Here is a 24,504-nt window from a genome sequence, read left to right as displayed (position 1 = left end):
GAAACTTAGTATTTCTGAATCACTGATGACATTTTTACATAAACTCACAAAGCAGTGAAGCAATAGGTGCCAATAGAGGAATTCAGCCTATTTTTCCCTAGTATGAAATACCCAAAAACCACAGAAAGAGTTTCACTGGTACTTGCAGTGAAAGAGGACCTCACACAGCCCCACTCCAAGGGCTGCCAGAATGAGAGCAGCGAGTGTGAGCACCACACAGGACAGGCTGTCGTCACCCACCACCACCGTAATTCAGCTCGCAGCCGACCTCCGAGCTGCCCTCGGGAGTGGGTCCACATGCTAAGTGCATTGGTCTATGAAACCAGATTTTTCTCTTACAGAAAACAGATTAAGCTTCTTATGCTGTGTTTCTGGAGATTTTTCTCTGCAGTCGGAGAAAAAAGCACATCTTTGTTTCACAGTGAAGCGCATCACCCTATGCAAGAAAATATTTCCTCAGCAAAAATTTCATTTTGTTGATTTAATCTTTCTAGTTCAGCAGAGAAAGCTTCACACGTGCTTCAGCTGAATGGAGAAGTGTTCAAAACAGAGCAGTTATACTCTCTGCATGTCACATTATGAGAAACAGATGAAAATTACCTACACCAGTTTGGAGAATGGCATTCTGCACTTTCCACAAAGGCTGCTGCTCCTCGGTGACTGAAAAGTTTAACAGATGCTCTTGTGAAAGCCTATTTGCCGGGTGAAACCGAGAGCTTTTGCTCTGGCTGCCTCTCAAACGCAAGACTACAAAGTGTTTTCCAGAAAAGTTCAGATGGGAGAGATTACTCACAAATTGCCTTTGTCATCACTCAGAGAAGAACTGTCTCTGGCTGGAAATATTTCAGAGATATTTATTGTATTCTGAAAACTTCATTTTATTTCTAACTTATTTACAATTAAACATTCAGAATCATAAAATATGAAGTATAAAATATTTAACAAAATAGATGCAGTTCATGTTGTTCAGATGCACCATAGATATATGATGAAACAGTAAACAGCACAGGAATTTCCTGATGGTCCTCTCTCTCATTTACCAGGGAAAGGAGGGTGTAGTCCTGCCCTATACTTTCTGATCTGACCAGTATGGCATCAACCTTTCATTTCAGAGAGAACAATGACACTCTGACTTCTGCATCCTCCATCTCCCGCAGTTACCTTCACTATCTGAAATGCAACACTGTAATGTTCAATACATCAGATACCCTCTAAATTTGGTATTTTCAATACTTTTCCTTTTTTTTTTTAATATAGAACTTCCTAGAAAAGAAGAATCAGGTAATTCAGGCCATATGAACAAAAAAGTCATTTATTATATATATTCTCTAGTAAGTTATAATAGTCTCTTGGATTTTAAATGTCTTTTTGCTATTTTCAATGCTTAAAAATTATAATTTTAAAACATTAAATATTGTGTTATATACATTATGATTTAATTTTGCATTTTTAAACATGGAGCATTCTCCAGGTGAAAACCTGGATGAAACAGAAAACAACTTTATTGACATAACAGGCTTTAAAAGTTCACTTCATACAACCATTGATTTGACTATATGAAAAATAGCCAAACATCAGTTTGCTCCTATATGGGATTTTTTCTGTTCATTTTTCTGGTCTTGGGAAGAGGGGTTTTTTGGCTTTTGTTTTTTGTATAAACAGAAGGACAGATCTGGTCATTACTTTTGTCAGTGTTCAGTATTTTAAATTTTTTTTTAATCTCCTACCTATTTTATATAAAATAACAAAATATACAGAGAAAGCTGAGTTTGTTACATTAGTTCATACACATACAGTAAATAAAAGTTTTTTATGTATGGCTTTGCAAAGGTAGATTATGAAGTGACTTTTGTATTTCATTTGTTTAAAAGCATTTTAAGAGAACGTGTTAGTGTGCTTACAATAGCGGCCATGGTAGTCGAATGTCGAGCCAAGAGTTTAATGCTAGGATCACTGGAGGTCTTGCCTGACACTGCTTCCGCAGCCTTCAGAAGACAAATGTAGTTTATTACAACCTCGTCTATCTTAGCTATAATTTCCTGCTGCTGTGTTTCAGAGTTCATAACTTTAACTAAACGCATGCAGGCTTCTGTTAAGCAACAGAGTACTTGAAAGCTGGAAGTCATAGCTAAAAGCATTTCCTCAGGGCTTTTATCAGCCATGGCCATTTTCCTGCAGGCACTTCCCAACTGTCTCGATTCCACAGATAACAGTTGTTTGTATTTAGAAAGTTTAAGGTCATATGTTTCTGGATGTAAATCTTCTCTCTTGCCCATACTTGCTCGGACCAGTGAGAGTAGCTCATTGGCATCCTTTTGTGCTGCAATAAATCCATCAGGCATTGCATACGTCTTCTCTTTCATCACATTTATTTGTGTGATTCGTGCATCGAAGGCCACATCATTGAGATTCACATCAATTTGGCCACCTTGGATGTCAGCACTGCCCTTCTCATGCGTGTTGACTGCCTCGTCTTGCAGGGGCTCAGCAGCTTTCGGGGACTCCAAGACTTTCTGCTCATTTTCACTGGAAAACGACGGACCGACTGGTTCTGCAAGCTCACAAGGGAGCTGCGGTTCAAAGAGACACGAAAGCTGATGGTTATCTCCATCGTCTTCATCATCATTGTCATCGTTCCCTCTGCTTAGGAAACAATAGCTAAAGGGGCCACGACATCTCCAGGTGCTGGTGTCCAGCTTCCACAAGGGCAACGTTCGACACTGCTTGGAGTCCTTCTGACTGGCGCCTGTACCCGAACACCTCTTACTGTCCTTCCTATCAGTGCTGACGTACACACAACTCTGGGAATAGCTTTTTGACAGCTTTTTGGCCAGGGGGAGTTCCACCTTTCTCTCCAATTTGGATTCGTCCCTTCGGATGATGTCCGGGCATTTCAAGCTGGCCGTGGCTGCCTTCTTTTCAGGCAGCATCTCAATGCCTGCAGATCCTCCAATGATGCTGCTGCTGCGTCTCAGCACTTTCCTGTTGTGCGGCATCCTGAGGCTTCCTCCCATCATGTCATATGGCCGTAAACTAACTGTTGCCCCACAAGCCTGATTTACTTTGGGAATGTCACAAGAGTCTTGATTTTGACTTGGCACCTTTGATTCTGATAGCATGGATGATAGCATGATGGAGTCAGCTAGAGGCTGTCTAGGAAAAGCTGTAGGCATGCCTCCTTGTCTTCCCTTTTCAGGCTCTGTGAAAGCTACACTAGGGGTAGTAGAAGAGCAGACAGAATAATTAAGCATCACCCTGATAATATTCACAGACTGAACTTCTAAATATCCTTAACAGTCAGGACAAATTGATTTCTGATATTTCCCAGTGGCCTCCATGCCTCAAAATATTTCACAAAAAAATCATTGCTAGTTCCTCATGTCTTTTGTATTTCAATCTATCAGCAACTTATAACTTATGAATAGTTAATTGTTCATTCCACCACAGCAGAATACTTTAGAAAAAGAAATAGAAAATAATTTATAAAACTTCCTAAATCTCCCCCAATATATGGACTCAATATTTTCTATTAAATAATTAGATTAATATTTTCAGATTAAAATACCATCTTTAACTATACCTGAGAGGGTACAGAAAGCTGTATTCACCGTAATTTTTGTTTGGTTATGTGCTTTTTTGATAGAGAAATAACATTTCTCATTCTTGCTCCTAGTCTGTTTCACTTCCAGATTTTCATGTATTCACACACTACAGCTACATGTAGGTTGCAACTCAAGAGAGAGGGAAACACTTAGAACCCAACCGAAAGCATTTCCAATGCTATCCCTGAAAAACTGCCTTTTTTAATAACAAGAAGTTCATAAAATCTCTTGAAGGTGGAACTTTAAAATGTGGTGATTGTTAAATATGTAAATTATTATTTACTACACCTACTGTCAGATGGTGAAGTAAATACATGCTTAATAAGACAGTGACATGTTCTCATCCTTACATTAAGAGCTTTTTATTCATACTGGCATGTTTTTGACAATCTGTTAAAATAGCATATAAGATACATAATAAATGAATCACAGTTTTTCTTCTCCTACATTAATATACCTTGTGAAGTCACCTCATAATCTAACCAGTATCCTGGAACTCAAGTGACAATAGATTTTGGAGAGGCTTCCAAAGAGTGGAAGAGAGGCCTCTCCATTAACATTCCCCCAGATATTTTTAACTGTAATGAGAGGTTTTAAAAAAACTTAAATCTTCATAAGCAGCCCATAAGAACATCTCAACATGTACAAGTAAAATGAATAGATACACCAAAGGTCTAATCCCACTGTCTGCTACAGTTTAACGATGTAGTTTCAGGTAAAGATAATGCAACATCACACCTAGTCTTCAACTTTAACATGCAGCTTTAAAAACAAACACAAGAAATGCTTTATTACTGCTGTACCTGTAGTTTCTTTTATCTTGGGGATCCGATGACATCCTTCTCTCAAAGTGCCGAACAGTGGTTCAGCATTAATTGCTGAATGCACGACAGGCACCGTCACTCTGTGACACACGGCTTCGGACTGCTGGTGCAGGTCCTTGTATGCCGTTCCATGGTTTGGAAGAATGGCAGCTCTTTCATCTGCTGGAATATAGGCAATGCCCTTCATTGATGGGTCAGAAATAATGTGCTTCACCTCAGAGGTACAAAGAGGAGATTCAACGGGGGTAGCGCATGTGCTACTGCCTGTGCTGCATCCTGCATCCACTGAAGAGCACTGAGAGCTTTGCAGCGAGAAATGGCCTTCACTTTGCAGAGATGACATGCGCTTAGCCAAGTGATATTCACAAAGTCTAGCCACGCTCTGCTCAGCTTCTGGAAGCTTTGAAGGATGGTCATCTGCACATAAATCAGTATCTTCTGTCTCATTTAGGTCTTTGGCTGAAGACACAGGAGTCATATCTGACAGAAAGTTATCACCTTGGCTAAGTCCCGAGGTATCATCCTGATCCACCTCAGGATCCACTCCATCCTTACAGTCAGTTTCTGTTTTACCAAGGACAGGAACTCTTGGAAAAGTCTTCCCGTTCACTGTTTCTGGGCTTGGCTTATCTGCTGCCCCATCATCGGCAGCATACCATCTTTGGCGAAAGGCAGTTCTCTCCACATTAAAAGTGCTTAGGCGTTGACTGTCTCTTGCTGAAAGAGTTCCAAATTTAGCTTTTAGATCTTCATCAGTCTCTGCTTTTTTAGTTCCCTGCTGCTTTTTCACAGTAGCATTGCCATCAGAGGGTGCTTTTACTTCACTGTCTGTCATCTTATTTTTCCTTTTACTAGTGCAAGAATATACCAAGGATCCCATGTGCAATTTGCTAAAATAATCAGTGACAGATTTTGTTTCCATGGTCTCTGGCTCCATTTCCATGTTATCTGAATGAAGAATCTGCTTTGAAGGCACAACTTTTGACTGTAGCTCTGCAGCCTGACGACCAGCCAAAGGCTGTGAGGGTTTCATGCCTGGCCCTCCAGCCTGATTCTTAGTGATGGGAAATTCAGTCTGCTCTTCCACAAGGGGTTGGTAGCCTTCACTTGTGGTCAAAAACATACGTGCAGTGTTTTCCGACTGTTTCTGTGCCGCGGCTAGTTCAGAGCTTTCAGTCATTTCAGAGGAATTTGTTTCATTGCCAGAATCTGAAGATGACTCAGGGCTATATGCTCGCAGGATAGCTACACCTGCAAGCCACAAAAAATAAGACTCAATTACATGACAGCAGCTGAAGCACCTGGATAAGGGACAAGCAAAGGGTGTGTGTTAGAGACAAAAATATGCTTGGTAAGAATACTCTGAGTTTATTGCACAGTTCCCAGGACAGGTAGCTTAGTAACACAATGGTAGTTCCATTAAATAATATGGAATATGATGTATGCAAAACGATGGCAAAAAAAAAAAAAGGGAAAACAAAAAAAAAACCAACCCTCATGAAATGAAGTATTTCCGAAGCTAAATGGATGAGATGATGGAATGATTTTCAATGAATAAATGTAACTATGGTGAAAGAACCTGAATTGTCATTCGTCTGCTGTTCCTCTGAAGCAGCCAAAGCTTCTAGTGCTTGAAGTGTAGAGACTACAGCATCATCTAGCCCCTTCTCACACTTCCCCTCTGTATTAGTAGGGACAGCATCGATAAGCGACACTGGAATGTCATCACTGCCTAGATTACTGGCTTGCTCCTTGTTGTCTCTAGGCTGCGTTGCTTGATTCTGAGAGTCCTCCTCATCTGAACTGTCCCTGAAGCCAGGTGGAGGAGCAGCAATGGCCATGTTTAAGGTATGCAATAGGAAATCATCTTCATTGTCATCACCTTCTGGAGGTGGAAGTGAAGTCAGATCAATAATGTCATCACTAGAACCAGAAAGGCTGAGAAGAGCAGGCCTATTGATTTCTCCTACCATAATGTCTTCTTCACAGCTTACTTCATCTTCATCTTCGGCATCATCTGTGTTTTCTGCATAACAAATGTCATGCAGCAAAGGCTCTTCTATCCCTTCTGCAGCTCCAAATATTTTACCATCATTTATAGTTGCGTAAACAGCATTTGTAGCAAACTGAATGCTTTCAGCATCTGGTGACAACTCCAGGCCTTTAATGTCATTGGCATTACTAATATAAATGGCTCTTTGTTTCTCTAGTACTTCTGGACTTTCATCCAAAAGCCTTTCATAGCCAAGAGTCTGAGGATTGATACCATCCAAGTTGTGATCTCCAAATATAAAGGAAACTTTAGCTCCCCTGGGGGAATCCTGTGCTTTCTTGCTAGATTCCAAACCTGAGAGTGACAGCAGTGAAGGCTGATTAAAATTTCTGCTTTCTTCTGATTCAGTGGGGTCACTTTGCTTGGCCAGATGCTGATCAAATCCAACTGAATTATAAGTATTTTCTATGTACAGATGTCTGTGTTCTTTTTGACATAACAGACTTTCAGAAACATCTACAGTCTTCTGTTTTGGATCAGCAAAGGACATTTGAGTATCTTGATCTCCTTCAGCCAGAAAAGTGGTAGTTTTTGGTATACAATTCCACTCAGAAGCAAGGAGATTATGTTTCCCTCTATTTTCAGTTCCTATAGCACGGTGAAATAAAAACATTGTGAAATCAAAGAGCAACGTCATGTAATTTGTAAACAATAGCTTGTTACTACTGAGCAATAAATGCTCTGAATAGGGTCATCAAACATTTCAGAAAAGCACTTTCAAACTCACCTCTGCTCTGAGTCAAAAACCTGTTGACTCAATGACTGGTACTTTAGTACAAAACTAAACTTCAGCTAGGTAGAAATGCTGTTCCAGCAATAGTAACATAAAACCAAATCCCCAGCTGTTTTTTCCAACACCATATGTATTCTTACAAAATATATGCATATAAAATAATAACACTCACAGGGAGCATGCATCTGTTTCACTACAGTGTGAAATACATTCATCACCTGCTTTATTTTACCATTAAGATGCTATCATAGGCTGAATACTAGAACACTATAAAGCTGAACCAAAATACTGTGCTGCTAGGTCTAAGCCAGCAATCAGATCTCATTCGGCACAGCCTTGTATTTATCTGGAGGTGTGCTGACTTAAGCTGGCTTCTGCTTTATGCACTGGACCATCGCTAACATACTGTGCAATGAATACCTGTTTCTCGGCTCCCTGTATTTTTCTTGTTGGCCATGTTAAATATTGAGCGCCTTGAATCAACCAGCAGTCTATAGTATCCAGCTGTCAGGCAAGCAAGATTCATTGCATCTGATGACTCCATCAGTAGAGTAATAGGCTAAGAAGAACACAAGCAAGTCTTGGTTAAGGCTGTTCCTCCTCAGTCTGTTTACCTGCTGACAATACTACTACATGGAAGCAAAAGGAATTACATCACAAACATCACACTGAAGAATACACACGAGAACTTATTTTCCTCTCTACCAGTATTAAACAGTATCAAACATTTAGAAAAGACTGGAGTTGCAGTAAGGCAGAAGTCCACCTGGACATTTTAACAGCTGACTGCTCTCTTTCTGAATGAAGCTAACCATTTTAAGACTCTTGCTCCATCATTTTCTTGCATAGATATATTGTTCTCTCCAAAGCACTGTTTACTCTGAAACTGCCAAGGGCCAAGAACCTGGTGCTGGAGTCTTGCAATAGTATGGGAATCTGCAGCTTCCCAGAAAATGAGGCAAAACACGGAAAGCAGAGTCAGGGAAAGTTCAGGTTCAGAAAATACAGTAGCAAGGTTAAAGTTGTCATTACACAGCAGTGACAGTGAATATTACAATGACAGCTTAAAAGATTTCAGTGCTTGTAGCCTGGCATTACTGAAAAGACAAGTGACGAAAAAATAAGCAGATAAACAGAGACAAAGAGAATGGAGAAAGATCTTTAGAAGGGAGATCAGCAAAGAAAACAAACTCAAAGCATTTAGAAAAAAAAGGCAGACCTAACAGAAAAATGAGAGACCTCAGAGCTTTGAAAAACTATGCCTGCCAGGCTGGCAAGCATCAAACCCAAGACATCCATGCGAAACAGACTTTCTTTAATTCCTTTTTCTTTTGCCACAACATATACATGCCTTTGCCTAAAACTTTTGATCACGTCTCTGTAGCTTTTAACACCAAAAGCTGCTCTTTTCAAATTTATTTTAAGGTGGCTAGCCTCTACAATTCCTAGAGAGGAAATAAAAATGAAGCCCTTAACATGACACATAGATAGCAATTACACTGTAGACAACCTATCTTGTCACTCATGGCTTGTAGTGACTCATAGCAATGTGGAAATTTGTGACAATCCATCATAATTTAGCATGCAGAGCCTACTGCCACTAGACAGATGCGGGCATCATTTGTTCCAGGAGGAACATTACGTGCAACAGGGATGGCTCTCCAACTTGCTCAAACCCTTACTAGGTAAAAGACAACTGATTCTGATGGTGGCTGTGGCCAAAACATAACTGATGATCATAGCTTACTACTGAACTCAAAATAGGTCTGATAATTTTTAAAATGCCTGTGCTGCAGTATCTTAGGCCAAAATACCATGGCTGCCCTGAATGTTGTATGAACAGTTTTCAGCAACATGGAATAAGGTATGCTTTTTTCTTTTTCTTTAAAGTATCTTGTGCAACAGTTTGAGGTTCTGTTCAATACATGCTTCTTTCACAGCATTCAACTATAGCTATAAAACTTAACTATAATTTATTAAACCTACAACAGGCTAATTAATCTCAGTTCTTTCGAGTAACTACTAAACCAACATTTGAAGTGCTATGCTGATCTCAAATTTTCTGCAGTGATTGACAGAAATGGAAGATCTCCACAGAAATCTCAGATTGCTGAAAACAGTGCTGTGAACTACTGTTAATCTGCGGAACAGTCCTGTGACAGCTAAACTTTACAGCGTGCTTCTGCCAAGTGATACATGCTTGAGACGACACTAAGAAGAACCAAAAATAAAATAAAAATCCAAACTTCTTAATTTATTCATTAAGAAAATATTGGCATATATGACATATAGTGACACATTCAGGATCTGGATGTACGAACCTGCTACCTCAGTGTAAGCCACAGGATGAAGACAACCGTTGAGAGTAACTACCTGTGTGTGCCCACATCTCCTCCACAGGACACAGTGACGGCCCCTACTTGTGCCCCACACAGAGGAAATTTTTTGTCAAATTCCACTGAGAGCCTCCGAAATTTGTAATTTTAATGTTACGCCAGTCTCTCCGAGTTTAAGATTACATGTGTCAAAATGCAGGGAGATGGGGATATACATGGTTTGCAATAAGACAGTAACAGTATGATAATATAAAACACCAGAATATGATGACAACATATGATACTATGGCATACAGTGCTGCATTTTACATATGAGTAGATGGGAAGGATTTAATTTCCATATTACTTCCTCCATCTGTAAAAAGGTGATAACAGCTTTCTCACAAGAGGGCTACAAGTTTAGCACAGTAATGCAGGTAAAGTTGCCTGAGATCCTAAGATGTTATCATTGCTAAGTAAGGTGAAAGAGATGTTGTGTTCACCAAACTGTACATTTCTCTTAAGCTGCTGTCAAAGAGCATCTAGATTAATTTACAGCAATGTTTTTTTTCATTAACTTAAATATGGGGAAACAGTTCCAGGTCAATAAATCTAAAGCATTCAAAACAATAGCTTAGTAAAATATTCCTTGTGTATGTTTTTTGAATATAGCTGGGTAAGCAAAAAGAACTGTTAGGCTCCATTTATTTTCATAGAACATTTAAGTTTCAAGTATAATGAGAACTCCTCCTTCAATCTCTGATTATCCTGATTAATGCTTTAAACAGTCTATGAAGCCTTTAACTTCAAAACCAAATAGAAAACACACCAAGAAGAATCAGGACCATATAATATACAAAACCACTCATTGCCACTAGATGCCACACAGTGTTAAGTAGGATTCAAGAGAAATTAAATGACTGTAGGTAGATGAAAAGCACCTATGAATATATTATGCAGTTACTTGCAGTGAACTTTGCAGATAAAACACTGGATGACAGGGGACGCTGCTCTGATGCGACTCCAATGGTGATAATATTGTCTGTTACACTAGAAAGATCTTCTAGGGGCTCAAGGAGCTTCAAAAGAAGGCCAATTCCACCCTCACCTCTTCTCATTGTGGAAATTAAGGAAGACAACAACAAAGCAAGTTGTCTGGTGTCAGCCAAGAGAAAAATCAGAACAGAATACAAGTGCCACAAAGCACCAGTCTGGTACACCACAGGTCCCTCAAATGCCCAAGCTGTACTCTACATGCACTCTGATCACAAAAAACCTCAAAATACACCCTCAGAATGTTACTGGCATGAAAATGTTCAGAACAGTGTAGCTTGAGCAAATACCCAAATAAAGATAAAAACACTATTTAAAGATATTCTGTCAATATAAATCAACAACAAACTTACTTTTACATCTAAGACATGCAGCTCAACTCTAACACTGCTTTCGTCTTCTGTAAACATCTCAATCCTGTTCACATGGCTGAAGTCTGCTAGGAGAGCCACCAGGTTTGTTTTGGTGTTTATCACATGGCTGATCCCGTACCGTGGCCCTACTAACAGAGTGACTTCCGAACGCTTTTCTCCCTGCTTCAGGAGAAAGAGAAAAAAAACAAAAGTGAAAGACATGATAGGTACTGCATAGTGACAGAAACTGCCACTGCCTTCTTTCATTTGCATGGAGCTACATTTGCAGGGCATTTCTACATTGAAGATTATTATGTTTGTTTAAGGAGATATGATATAGAAGAACATACTTCATTCATAATTAAAAACAAAAAATAAAGGAATCTGCTCCTGGATATTGACTGTACTGTAGCTTTTAAATGGATAGTAAGATGGACAGACAGATGGACGGACGGAACCCGCTTCTGTTAAAAAGAAAATCTTTGTCATCAAGAATTTTCCAGACTAATAATACTAGTATTCTACAGTCAATTGGATGGTGCTATTTGCCAACAGGGTGCTAATCTATCTCTAAATCCTCAGTAAAAATTCAAATTATAAAAGGAACGTTGTTTTCAAGATCAAAAGAAAAAAAGTGATTTGGTTCAATTTAACAGTTATTTTTTAAGTGTATGAATAGAACCTAAACTTCTAAAGAAAATTATATTGTCCAGCTTTTGCAAAAAGATATTTGGATAAAAAAATCAACAGAAGAGAGACACTATTTCAAGATAAATATTACCACTAATGTTGCCTTGAAAACACGCCCTCCATATAATCGTAGATCACTGAGGAACTTCAGATAATGCACCTTGGCTTGCAGAGCAGACAGCTAAGGAAGGAGAAACAGGGATAAGAGGAAGCGGTGGAAATCATCGTATTACCAAATTCAGAAAGAAAATGTATTTGTGTAGTCTTAAGGAGAATGGACTGCGACAACAGCTCTTCAGAGTCTGAAACTAAATCATTAGATGCTTGAGTTTCAGATGAGGAGAAACATTTTCATTCTTAAGATCTTGCTTGTTCAGTTAAAATGCACTGAGGACTTGGGTACGGGCAGATCAGAGTACTGCAAGAACATCATAACTGCTCCAATGCAGGGAAAATGTTAAACTAGTCAAATTAAACATCTGTTCATTGAGGGATTCCAAGACTGAGACACCAGCTTCCCATTCATAATCACCACCAGTTCTTAAACATTTATGTACCTATACAGAGAAAGAGAACAAAGAATTTGCTTTTGTCAGCTCTGTGTATTAACATCTTGCTAGGTACTTGTGGCATATGGCATATTATTCCACCTCATTACTGCATTTCCCATTTTTTAAAAATAAAACTCTTTCACTATATTTAGTAGGGAATAGATCTGAAAGCCAAATACAGTACACCAATACATATGATCATGTCATGCAATACATGCCATAATTTATCTCCTTTTTCTCCTCTGAGCTTAAACTACCTACTTAAAAAGGAAACAACTTGGAAATATTTTATGACATTGAATGGAAACAAGAAACAGTTCATGTCACCCACACAGTCTGGACCCAAACCTTGTACCTCCCTGGTAAATCCTTATATCTGGACTTTTAAAAGATAAGATTAAACAAGCTCATCTCATTTGCTATGCTCATTTCAGCCACTAGACTTCCAATTCAAACTCTTATTTGATCTTGAACAGCATTTTAAGAGCCCCTGTCCTAAGGTTTTTCTAGATACCAAGGAGGCAATGAATCCAGAGCAGAGCAATGAGTGGGAATGCTTTCCCCTTCCCTTCACCAGGTGTTCAGTTGGTGAAGAAATACACAGGGGTTGTAAAAAACAGGAGAATCCTGAGAATGACAGGCTTCCCTCCAGGTGGAAGGAGATAAGACCCCAGAAAGAAATCAGTTCCTGCGTTAGTACCTACAAGTGAGACAGAAGGTGACAATGAGCTCAGATGCTTTGTTTTTGAGACCTACCTGCTAAAAAAGCAGGTGGGCACACAACACATTTCCACAGCTCAAATTGAAAAGAATGAAGCAAAACCAATGAAGTCTGCTCACTGCAGGAAGGGACTGTTGCAACCTCTCTTCTAATCAAGAACCGATGCTGTGTGCCACTGTCCTCACCTGCAAGGCCTGCAGCAGCGATGGCTTCCAAAATAACCCCAAATTTACACTACCAGGATGAAAAATAACCAATTGGCATTATTTAACTTTAGCTTCAGCAGTACAGGATATGTGTGGTGCTTCAGCCAAAAAGGTGGCCTTTCTTCCTGAGCATCGCAGCTCCAGAGCTACATTCACAGTCATGATGTGGCCTGAAACCTCCAAGCAGGATATCTGCTGATCTTAATGAACCTTAGCTGAGGCACAAGGTGTTTTGGGGTTTTTCCGTTCAGAAACAGAGAGTCATGAAGCAGGATTCAACTCATTTTATGCCTCAACTAGTCACTCTTAGGTTCTTCGTATAGTCTGTGCAGAGAAATAGGCATTTCTAGGACACAAGTCATCTGACCTATTTTTGGTTCCTAATGTAGGATGGGATGAATCGCTCCCTAGAAGTGCCCACTTCTCTCCATTGACTACAAAGAGTGACTAGATGACTTGCATAAAGAAACCTCATTATGGTGTCTAAAACCAGCCTCAGCTGTATGCATATAACAAAGGCATTTCTCAGAGATACTGTCTTCTACATGTTTTTTCCAACTGAATTTAAACCTTAGTGCTAAGAAAAGCATTTTACAGTAGCAAGATGGGTCAGTTACTGTCAGGAACATCATCTATACAGTTAGATCTTGGCCAGCAAAAGGTCTCCATTTATAGTATAATGGAAAATAATCCTGAAAAAAACAGCATTTATGTTAGGCCCATAGTCTGAGCATCAGTGGCAGAACAATAGCGTTCATAACAAGTCTGCCGTTAATAGGAAGCACTAAATTATTTGAAAAATATGTATCTTTATCATACATGAAGCGTTAATAACCAGTTTTCTGGCATTCTCAAGATAAGAAGATAGTTTAGTTGGGATATAATTAATTATTTTTAATTGTTCTTGGCTATGTTATACTGAGCACTGAAAGTTAAATTGTCTATATTCTCTGAAAACATAATGGCTAAGTGTTTTTCCAATGGATTAATTTTAAATGCTTCCCATGCACACCACCCTTTCTGTTCTTTAAAACATATTTTCCATTAAGATGCAAATGTAATACCTTTTTACCCGGAGGAACTAGGTTTTGATTTGCTTTGACAAGGTGTGAAAGTGCTTTCTTTATGTTCTTTTCTTTCATGCTTTGCAGCACAGCAGATGGAAGAAAAGTCTCTAATCCCCATTCTTTTCTGCAATAAAAGGCATATATTTAATTTCACATTCCTGTGATGATTATTTATCTAAAACTGGTGACTGTGATGCCAAGTGAATCAATGCCTGAAAATAGGTGAGTTGATCAAGCCCAGTTTGTCAATAACACATTATTTTCTATATTCAAACTATGTATTACTTATGAAAAAGATGCTTTAAAAAAAATTATCTGCAATCTTTCTTCTATCCCTTCTATCTCTTCCATCATGCCTTTCAGAAACAAAGTTTTTATGTTTAAATTCTATGCTGTATTGTTAAACACCACTTCATTACATAGGCAAGTACCATTATAGAATTAAAATTGCAGAAGACTTAGCCACTTAATGTTAATGTCAGTATATTCTAGGGATTTTTTAGAATATGCAAAGAAGTCATCCATTGTCTTTATCACTTGTATTTTGGGTTTTTTCCTCTCAAAACCAACCACTCTCCCTCCTTTTACTAAATCTTCTTTTGTGCTTGAAGCACCCCTTTCGATAGAAGACTGACTCTTGTAAGTAATTACTTCTGCTGATTCATTAATATAATACAATATAACATGATCCTCAGTACGGTGGATAAACTCTACAAGATCAAGTGTCCAACAGTTCTTATTTGCATTCTGCAAGCAAACGAAGCAAAACTAACAAAGTTTTGAGTTGTTTGGGTTTTGGTTTTTTCGTTTTTTTGGTTTTTTTAAATCCAAGCAGATGTACACATAGTTGCATTATGGAAATTTTCTTTGTAGTTACAAATACAGGTTGTCTAACACAAAGCAGGTGCCTACTGGGATGCTTCATATCTAAGATATCTTTCAAGTGGAATCTAAGACCCTACAATCTTCTGAACTGAGATATCACCTGAATCTTACTATAATAATCTCTATTAAAACCCTAGGATTCCGACCATATAAACTTAGATCTGACCATTAAAACATTGAAAACAAGCGACTTAATCTTATTTACAGTCATAGGCTACTTCATGTGCCTAAACAGATGACCAAAACGTGTAGTCCATACTTCCAGCTCTTAACACACCTGAATCAATTTCAGCAACCAAGAATGAACCTAAAATTGGTGCATACACGTAAACATATTAAAGAAACAACGTTAAAGAATCTACGAGTTACTCCTAATGCTTCACTTTGAAAGAACACACTGTATTCTCAACTTACTCTATATATTTGAGGGAGATTTTCTGAGTTTGCTTGGTGGTCACAGTTGCAATATACATTTGTAACGCGGCCAACCGAAGGGCAATGTCATACTTCAGTTCTGGTCCAAATCTTTCCTGAACCACATCGTTACAGCTCTGCCAAAGAACCAGTAGAGGGAGCATGAAGTTCAAAAATCTAGCACTAAAAATAAATTATAGTCCCTTTTTTTTTTTCTTTCAGAAATTAACATTGCATGAAGAGTAACCTCGAACTCAGAAACAGGACCATGCTGAAGGCAGGACTGTTGCTCTCAGAGGTGTCAGATGCTCACCAGGGTATGGGCACTTCTGAAGTACACAAGGACTTCTGCCAAAGAGCAGAAGGCATGAGCATTTTGATCTAAGCTCTCTTCATCCTTCCTGGGGAGAACAGTAATCCTCTTTCACAAAGAGTGTTGGGAGGGTGTCAATGTATCTGGACTCAGGATAGCAGAATCCTAACCGATGAGATACCCATGACAACCACATTGCTTGTACATCGGTTTTCTCATCCATTTTACTGGAAGTTCCTTTTCAGACATTATTTCTGTCTGACATTACAGTACCAGAAAAAAGTATTAGCAATTACTTCAGCTTCACTGTTTTCTAAAGCCAAATATATTTTGGAAAGATATCAAAGCATTACTATTTGGAGAGACTTATGAAGGAAGGGGACTTTGCAGATGATAAAGATTTGCACATTCCCCAAATGCATTCATTGGCTTCATGCAGCAGAAATAAAAACCAGGATTTACTGCAGCAACTCTTTTCTATGTAAAGATATAAATCTATATATACACTGAGTGCAACTATCTTTTTATTCTCCTTTGCACTAACAATGGCCATGCTTTCACTTACCTGTACGTAGAGATATTCAAAAGCAACTGGATCTCTTCTTAAAAGATCAATGGGATCCTTTGGGACAAAGCTAATCCTGAAAAGACATCTCATCTTATGCGAACTTGGCCTCTGGGTCACCTAGGACAGTGCAATAATCATATCAGAGCTTGGCAACCCCAGTCATGTAACGTGGTCTGTAGTCTCGGGCACCATGATCCTGTTCCAGAACCACACAGTAGCGATAAAAATAATTCTGTACAACAAAGAGCTTTGCCACGGGCTCCTCATTTTCTTCACTTAAGAACACCATACACATAATCTTGTGGGAGGACTTTTAGATTCACATAGGCATGACTACCCAATACAACTCATCCTCAAAGCAACAGAATTCACTCATTCTAAACCAGAGTGAAAGGACAGAGAAAACAAACCTTAATGAAAATCATCCAAGTGAAATACAAACTGAGTTGTGCTTCAGCAGGACCAAAATAAATGAGAAGGGCTAGGAGGTTTTCTTTTTAGACTGACTGAGAACACAGGTGAAATAGTTTAGCAGCTATTCTTCTTACTTTCTCTTGCTTGATTTAATCCACTAGACAATTTGCAAGAAATTGGGTCTTTCGAATTTTCCTGGGTTGTTCTGGATTAAGAGACCTAGCCCTAGACTTCTGACCAAGACAAATCTCACCCAACACATTAAAAAATGAAAAAGACTGCTTGGCTTGTTGGTCAGCAAAACTTTGTTAAGCATGTAACACTGTAATCTGGGTGTATTCATGGGGGACCACCACATAGTTAATGAGTAATTGGATGAAAGGGTAACAATCCAATAACACCATTGTAAGTCATGGCCAGCAGCAACATTATAATGGCAAATTAAAGTATTGCTGATTTTACAGGAACTTCAGAGAATAAACCCTGGGAAATAATGTAGTTTATTCAATTAGGCTAATGTAGTTAGAGAGTCAGTGTACTTTATAATCAACATCTTTAATTGATAAAACTGTACTTTCAAAAATCTCCAATTAAGTCTCTGCCTTGCCCTAACAATTTTCAAAATGTGTGTTTATCTCACATTGTCTCTGACCTCATTCCTAAATATCCAGGCATACTCTGCATGTATAAATAAAACATCCGGATGAGATTTTCAAAAGCTCACTGTGTTAGTTTATTCTGATCCTTCTAATTTCAACGGGAATTTTACTAATTACTTCATAGAGAGACAGCTAGGCTAGACGAGCCAGTATTGAGTACTTCTGGGTATCATGCATTCATTGGGCAGCTTATATCCACAAGAAAAGAAAGCTGACATGACAAAGTCAAATGCTTTGAAGCTGGAAAATGCTAGAAAGACCATTAATTGGCAAATGAAGTTCCTTCGTACCGTTACACAGACTCCAGTTACATGACTGAAGGAATTCTGGCACTCAAATTAGGCATGTTTTCCTATCTCATCTAAGAATCCATTTCTCTCTATTTTTTGTAAGTTTAGGTGAAATTTTTAAAATACTAATGTTCTTCTGAAATGTAGCAATATCATGGAAAATTTCAGGGTAAACAGTCTGGCAAAATGCTAGGTGGCTAAAATCAGGGTCCTCTGCTGGGAACTGCGAAGCAGCTTTACCTCTAGTCACACCCCCCTGCTCTACGGAAGAAAGTCACGCCAGCATTTTCTGGGTCACAACTCCTCACCACTGAAGTGACATAACGTATTGCTGCATAAACAAGCCAAACTTGGCTTCATCAGAAAGAGTATTACTTCCTGTTACCCAGATACAGATCTGTATAATCAGATAGGAACCAAAGATGAAAATAAGTTTTTTAAAGGAGTTTGGGCAGACTGCTTCTCAGAATTGTAACCATCAATTTTCCAGCTGTTGAGAACATTTATTAGCTGGGCCACACACACTACGAAAAAAGCTTTAATAAGCATTGTCTAGCTTTCAGTCCTATCTTTAATGGCCCAATGAAGCAATGAAATATGATGCCTATAGAATAGAAAAATAGCTGCTTTCTGTGAGAACTCGATTTTTACAATCACTTCTAAATATTACTGCTATTTGATAGACTATATCAAACTATAAATCTTGCAGTTCCCTCACTTGAGTAATTAAAAAGATGGATAATTTACCGATTGACCAGTCCCATTAATAGCTGTTTTCACATATCATTACACAAACCTGAGTTAAAGTCTCCTGTTCATGTAGCAAAAGGAGTTTCGTTCCAGATCCTTCAACCCTCTGCTCCAGCATCAGGGAGAAGTGTTCAATACACTTGATGGAAAGCTTTTCTTGGAGTGTTAAGATGACATCCTAATTAACAAAGGATTTATAAAATGTGCTTAAATTCATGAAGCGCTTGGGACCCGATTCCTCACTGCCACGCACCCTGCATGTACGCAGCACAGGGTGGAAGCCCAGATCTTAAACGCGAGGACAGTCGTGTATCATGGCTGTTCTGCATGAGTATACCAGACATCACAGACATTCACCCAGCGAAAAAACAGCGCCTTTATATTCAAACACCTCTGAGATGGTATCAGACATGCATGTGAAAAATATATACCTGGAATTGCTGTGAATGGACAACTTTATGTGCAGTTTAACATGCAAATTATTACTTCTGTGGCCCTTAAATCATCTCTCTCTGTCTCTCTGGAAATAAAACCTCTCCATCAGCAAAGGAGAAATGGTCTTTCTGCTGTTCTCTTCACTTACTGTTTGTGCAGGGCCATCAAGCAGTACAAACACATTTATATGTTCAACAAAAAAAATAAATGAATGGCCTTTATTTGTTCTTATGGGAAGGAGTTGTTTTTGAAGTCCACTTCTTGATACTTGTGTTTAATGGACATGCTTGAGTTTTAAATGTGGACAGAAAAGTCAACGATGGTGATACCTGTGCAGAAAAATAGCTCTAAATTCAGGGATTATGTGTAATTTATAGTATAAAACCCATTTTTAGAGACTTCCAGTTAGTTTTTTTCACATTGGATTATGTCTAAGGCTAATTATTAATTCGAGAATAATTGCTTCTAAAATAAAAGCTAAACAAACCTCCTCACAAAACCATTCAACCAATCCCTACTTTACTTTCATATAATGCTTTGTAAAGATATGCAGAGTATTAATATCATCTGGCAAGGTATCTTTTGCTTTAGTGAATGCAGTAGGAAAAAGAAACATATAATAACCCATCATTTAAAAATAGTTTCACATTATGTTGGTGAAAAGATTAAAACATTTCTATCCATCTAAAAGATTTTTAGATATACATAAGTATCCAGATGGATAGGACTTACTAAGGACATCATGACGTATTGTAATCCAAGTGTTTTCACATAATTTAGGAAGATTAATTGATCAATTACAGTGTGTTTATGGAAAATCAACACCAAATTTGTGGATGAAAAATGTATGTAGGAGGATGGAGACAACTCCCTACAAGGTAAAGAATTTAAGGCAGTGTTAATGGATTGCAGGCAACCACTCTAAATAATGGAGTTAAATATTATATTATTCTGACTAACTGGGAATTTATTGCTTACACATTAAATCTACTTTTATTTATACTCCTAAACTATGCTCAAAGACAAGGGGCATAACAGTAACATGAACAGACATAATACTAAATGTAAGTTTTTAAGAGGGGACAATAATGGTACTGTTTTCTGCTAGCTGTCTTGGACCTTTTAAAATACGATGCTAATAGGCATTGACCTACTGAACCAAATTTTTTGCTAGCCTATCCTCTCATCTGATAACTTAAGAGTCAGCCCAGGTGCTGCCTCCCAGCAATAAGGAAAGAGAGGACTGCAGGTGAGGCACTGGTTGCACCCTCGTTGTTAAGTGGTGAGTTACGGGACTGCCAGGGGTGGAAAAAAACTGCCTTTGCCTTGACTCAACTCAGGTACGTCTGCTTCACCATGGTTTAGGAAAAGAAGCAGCAATCCACACCTACCCGTCCACAATGAGGAATATACACATACGTACATGCAAGAATATGTGCAAACTATGGAATATTCATTGCCTGAATTAGATGCAAAGGGAATTATTCCTACAAAAAGTCAGAATGACTAAGTTCAAAGCAGGCTTACAACATCAATACAGCTAGGTTGCTGAGCCCACATGGGTGTCTTCGCAAGTGACTTCAGGCTAGATATATGGTCTCACAGTACATGACACACCCACGACAGAACTACTGAAAACTTATGTAACGGGATGGCCAAAGACAGGTCTTTAGAGGCAAAATATTCTGTAACAGGTTGGTTGTTTTTATGTTAATAAAAGAAAATACTGGAAAGTGAGCTCGTGGGCCTTAGGCGGGTATGGAGACCTCTCTATCTACATGATTCATGTCTCCTAATTCTTCACCCAACCAAATTCTCAAATGGACTGAAGGAATTCAGTATCCCATGGCCGTAGAGTGAAGGGTTGTATTCATTACCTGCACTCAATTTATGCCTAACACACATATATATGAACTAGAAACAGATACTGCAGCTCATTTTTAAGTGTAACTTCAATATCTGTTTTGCCTTCAGACTGGAGTAAATTTCCTCTTGTTTACCTTAGTAAATCACTCTTCTTGCTGTTCTAAAGGATTGAGTATACTGCTGAATCACAGTGAGCAGAAAAGCAGCCTTTCTTCAGATAGCTTTACAATCCCTTAACGCCAGCAAAAGTTGGCAGTGCAGCTGCAAACTGCATCCCCAGACTTCACTGATCATTCCCACCCATGCATCTCTCTTGTCTCAGTGTCCCAACCATGCAGTATCTGTGTTAAAACTAGCTCACCCAAACAAAAATGCTTGAGAGACTAGCAGCATGCCCAACAGTGCTAGGCGTGCTGCTTACTACGCTACTCCACGGCACCCACAGACAGACACTGACGTTGCCTCTGGTTTAGGAACCTACATGGAACAGTGTCACAGACACTCCCCAGCAGCCTCGGTTTTGTGCCAGGGCTTCATCTCCTTAAGTCTCTACGTGAAATTTGTTATGAAAATTATACAGGGCATTACACTGAGATGAGCAATTTTTCACCAGCATAACCCTACAATATCCCATCCCAGGTTCACTGGATGACAAGCTAGATGATATTCAATTAGCAACCAACATCTTAATCTTTTTAGCTCCTGACTTTTGCTGACAAATCATGCTAGTATCTGGCAGCATATCAAAATGATAGGACCACACATTTTTAATTGCGCGCCAGGCACATTTAAATGATCACTTCTACTTCTTCTTCATTGACAACACATTTTTAGCAGCAGAAAAATGGACCAAAATCTCATTATTTCTGAACTATGAGTCTAACCCCAACTGAGCACATCAGTAATTTTGATCTTAAAGCATTCCAAGTAAATTACAATTACTGAAGGTCTTGAAAAGAGTTAACTGGCAATATTGGCACTGCATACCAAGGTGTATCTAGCCTACCTTTATGGAAGTGCTGCAGTCAAACCGGAAAGATTTGGTTTGTCCATTTTCAAGATACACCTTCAGAACATTTGGCATGAAAAGAAGTGAATTGTCCTTAACTGTTTCCTGCCAAGCAAATCAGTGAATCAGATTACAACATGTAACCACGGAAATCTCAATGTTATTCTACAAAGAAGGACATCATTCAGATGGAAAGGTAATAACTGAAAAGGAGTGTGTCGGCTCAAACTGAAAGCAGAATTAGCAATGCCCTGCAAGTCTCTAACCACACTCATGACAGCTGCGCTCCACAGGTCTCTTTCCTGGAAAAATGTAACTGTTCACATATATTTTACGTCTGGCTTGGAGTATTTTCTTTCCCTAAATACTATCTCTCTGACAAAAATGCTACCTCTAAAGTTGAAACATTTTCAATAAAACAGAAGAATAGATTACTGTTTCTCTGAAGACACTGAGCTATATAGTGTCCTCAGTCTACAAAACAGGAACTGCAGATTCATTAGTAAGAATTACAATCAAGCTGTTTTACATTCTTTTTATAGCTGGATATTAAATGCTAATATCTGTCATCATTTAAGGAGAGTAACATATAATACTGCTACTTAATTGTGACAATTCGTAATAATGACAGTAAAATAAACAGGGAAAAGGAAGAGAAACAAAGCTTTATTTTTTTTTTTTAAAAAAAGGCAGAAACTGCTTTTGACAAACTGCAGTATCAATTTATGTTTGGAAGAGAGCTGGATAAATATATCAATGTGGAATGATGCTCTGCCAAATTATGAAAATGAGCCAGGAGTTCATGTTTAAGGAGGAGTTCAGTGCCTCTCAACGGGAGGCTGACGCTGACTTTGCCTAAGGGCTGGAAACAACAAGTTCAAGCAGATAAAACAAATTTTGAAGAGGTCTGTAAGGTAATGTTAATCTGTTTTCCTGACATGCTACTTCTCTTGAGGTTATGGGTTTTCCTACTACAAAATTGCTCTGAAAAAAACCCCAAGCAAGCACTATGAAGACTATAAACAGAGACATACATGTGCTATCACCACAAAATGCATTCACTAGCATTTTAATTTGATTTTAAGAAGGCACAAATTTTTCACAGTATTATGGGCCCGATGGACTTTAAAAACAGATCTTTTGAACACTTCAGGAACAGAAAAACCCTTCCCTTAGCAAGCCTATCGCCACTATTCCGAAATTGCCTCACTTCCCAGCCTTGAGGTGTACCTTTGGACGAAATGCTCAGTCCTTCCTGAGGTTAAAAAGTTGAATACTCACCGACACCTGGCCATTGATAATTACTTCTTCTGAGAAGCGCACTTTGACAGGATTGGACTTCAATCTTGCCTTTTTTGCAGCACTAATAAAAGCTGATTTAGGAGACTGGAAGGAAAAATGATGACAAGATATATCACATAACTTCAAGTTAAAACCTATCTTTCCTTTTTCAGTTATTGCCCCTGTTTCTGACACACTAGCAGCTCCAGGTATACAGCAACGCTTTGCATACCATTCACCAAAGAATGGAAATACAGTCAAACCAGAAGGCTTCCTGAGATAATACATATGTACATACATATAAGAAATCACCGGTGCATACTGCACATACTGAAAGTTATCCCTCTGTCAGAATGGAGCGATGAGAAGGGCTCTCGGTGTACATACAAATTCCTTGTAGTGCTTCCACAATGACTGCTGTCAACAAGACTTGTTTGCCTGAACAGACACCGACCAGTGACCAGCCAGTGACCCTTCCTTCAAACACTGAATTTTTGCATAATCTATGATCCACTAGATACAGATATACACAAAACCTTTGCCAAAAATGTGTCTGAGAGCTCTCCAAGTGCAGTCACGTCTCACTGTGTTAGTCCACTTCAAAAAAACAAGTTAGAACCACCAAGAGGTACCTGCAGGCTAGTAGGCTTCCCCTAAACATATCCCCTACACAAATGCTGTGCAAGGCTTGCCTTCAATAGATTAGATACTTTGTGGGACTTCATGGATTAGAAACCTAGAAACATTCCTAATTTTCTGACTTTTACCTACTACATTACTCAATGGGTTCACCTGTGATCAAGTGTTCAGCCTTTGGAAAAAAATTCTCTCCCCATTTGAGAAGTTCAACTACGAACTCATTTTTAGTAATAAATTAAATATTCACAGTCAACAGGATTTCCATTTTCAGCAGCAGAAGCAAGGTACTTTTATTCTCAGGTCAGCTACAAACAGAGCTTCTGGCACTGCCTAACTCCATAACTATGATAACGGGCAACAGAAGGAATTCTGGCTTCGGCTGAAAATCACTGGACTCCTTTGTGCCAGGTTTGGGTCCATTAGTTTCAGTAAAATATGAATTAAGATTTTCAGAATCTTATCCTAACTCCTGATAAGTGGCTTTACTAGTTTTGGATACTGAAAAGACTAACTCATGTTGGTTTGCTTATGAGAAATTGGTGCAGGCATCAGTGATGATGATCCTGGAATAACTTCCTATTAGCAATGTGGCATGACAGCAGTCCTTGTAAACACACCATCACTCAAATTTTGACTCAGCTAACAATCTGCAGGAGTGATGGAGTAGTCCAAGGCTGCAAGGCCACATGCTCTTCTCGTCTCTGATCTCTGCTGAAACTGCTTAAAAAGTTATTTTCTTGTGATGCAGAAGCCTTGTTTCTAGTATCTAGCAGGAAGAAGTCTCTGGCTCATTTCTGTATATCGCTGATTTAT

General features: G+C 38.7%; 1 protein-coding gene across 3 annotated transcripts in view; it reads right to left on the bottom strand.

The window, feature by feature from the left end:
- Positions 1 to 896: 896 nt before the first annotated feature.
- Positions 897 to 24,504, bottom strand: part of FRMPD4 (FERM and PDZ domain containing 4) — a 316,048-nt gene continuing 292,440 nt past the window's right edge. The window contains exons 6-17 of one of the 3 annotated variants that reach the window (XM_075428451.1): positions 23,053 to 23,157; positions 21,769 to 21,876; positions 18,508 to 18,639; positions 16,346 to 16,465; positions 15,468 to 15,604; positions 14,166 to 14,292; positions 11,715 to 11,804; positions 10,934 to 11,116; positions 7,633 to 7,771; positions 6,006 to 7,067; positions 4,406 to 5,677; positions 897 to 3,208 (exon numbers count right to left, since the gene is read on the bottom strand). In XM_075428451.1, the coding sequence (XP_075284566.1) occupies positions 1,857 to 3,208; positions 4,406 to 5,677; positions 6,006 to 7,067; positions 7,633 to 7,771; positions 10,934 to 11,116; positions 11,715 to 11,804; positions 14,166 to 14,292; positions 15,468 to 15,604; positions 16,346 to 16,465; positions 18,508 to 18,639; positions 21,769 to 21,876; positions 23,053 to 23,157 (4,827 nt within the window). In that variant the 3' untranslated portion in view covers positions 897 to 1,856. Of the gene's footprint in view, positions 3,214 to 4,405; positions 5,678 to 6,005; positions 7,068 to 7,632; positions 7,772 to 10,933; positions 11,117 to 11,714; positions 11,805 to 14,165; positions 14,293 to 15,467; positions 15,605 to 16,345; positions 16,466 to 18,507; positions 18,640 to 21,768; positions 21,877 to 23,052; positions 23,158 to 24,504 lie in introns of all 3 variants that reach the window. The other 2 variants (XM_075428441.1, XM_075428461.1) reach the window with 2 other exon arrangements.

The sequence above is a fragment of the Opisthocomus hoazin genome, chromosome 1, assembly GCF_030867145.1.
Source record: "Opisthocomus hoazin isolate bOpiHoa1 chromosome 1, bOpiHoa1.hap1, whole genome shotgun sequence".
NCBI classification, from domain to species: domain Eukaryota; kingdom Metazoa; phylum Chordata; class Aves; order Opisthocomiformes; family Opisthocomidae; genus Opisthocomus; species Opisthocomus hoazin.
This window is presented reverse-complemented; position numbering and strand designations above follow the sequence as displayed.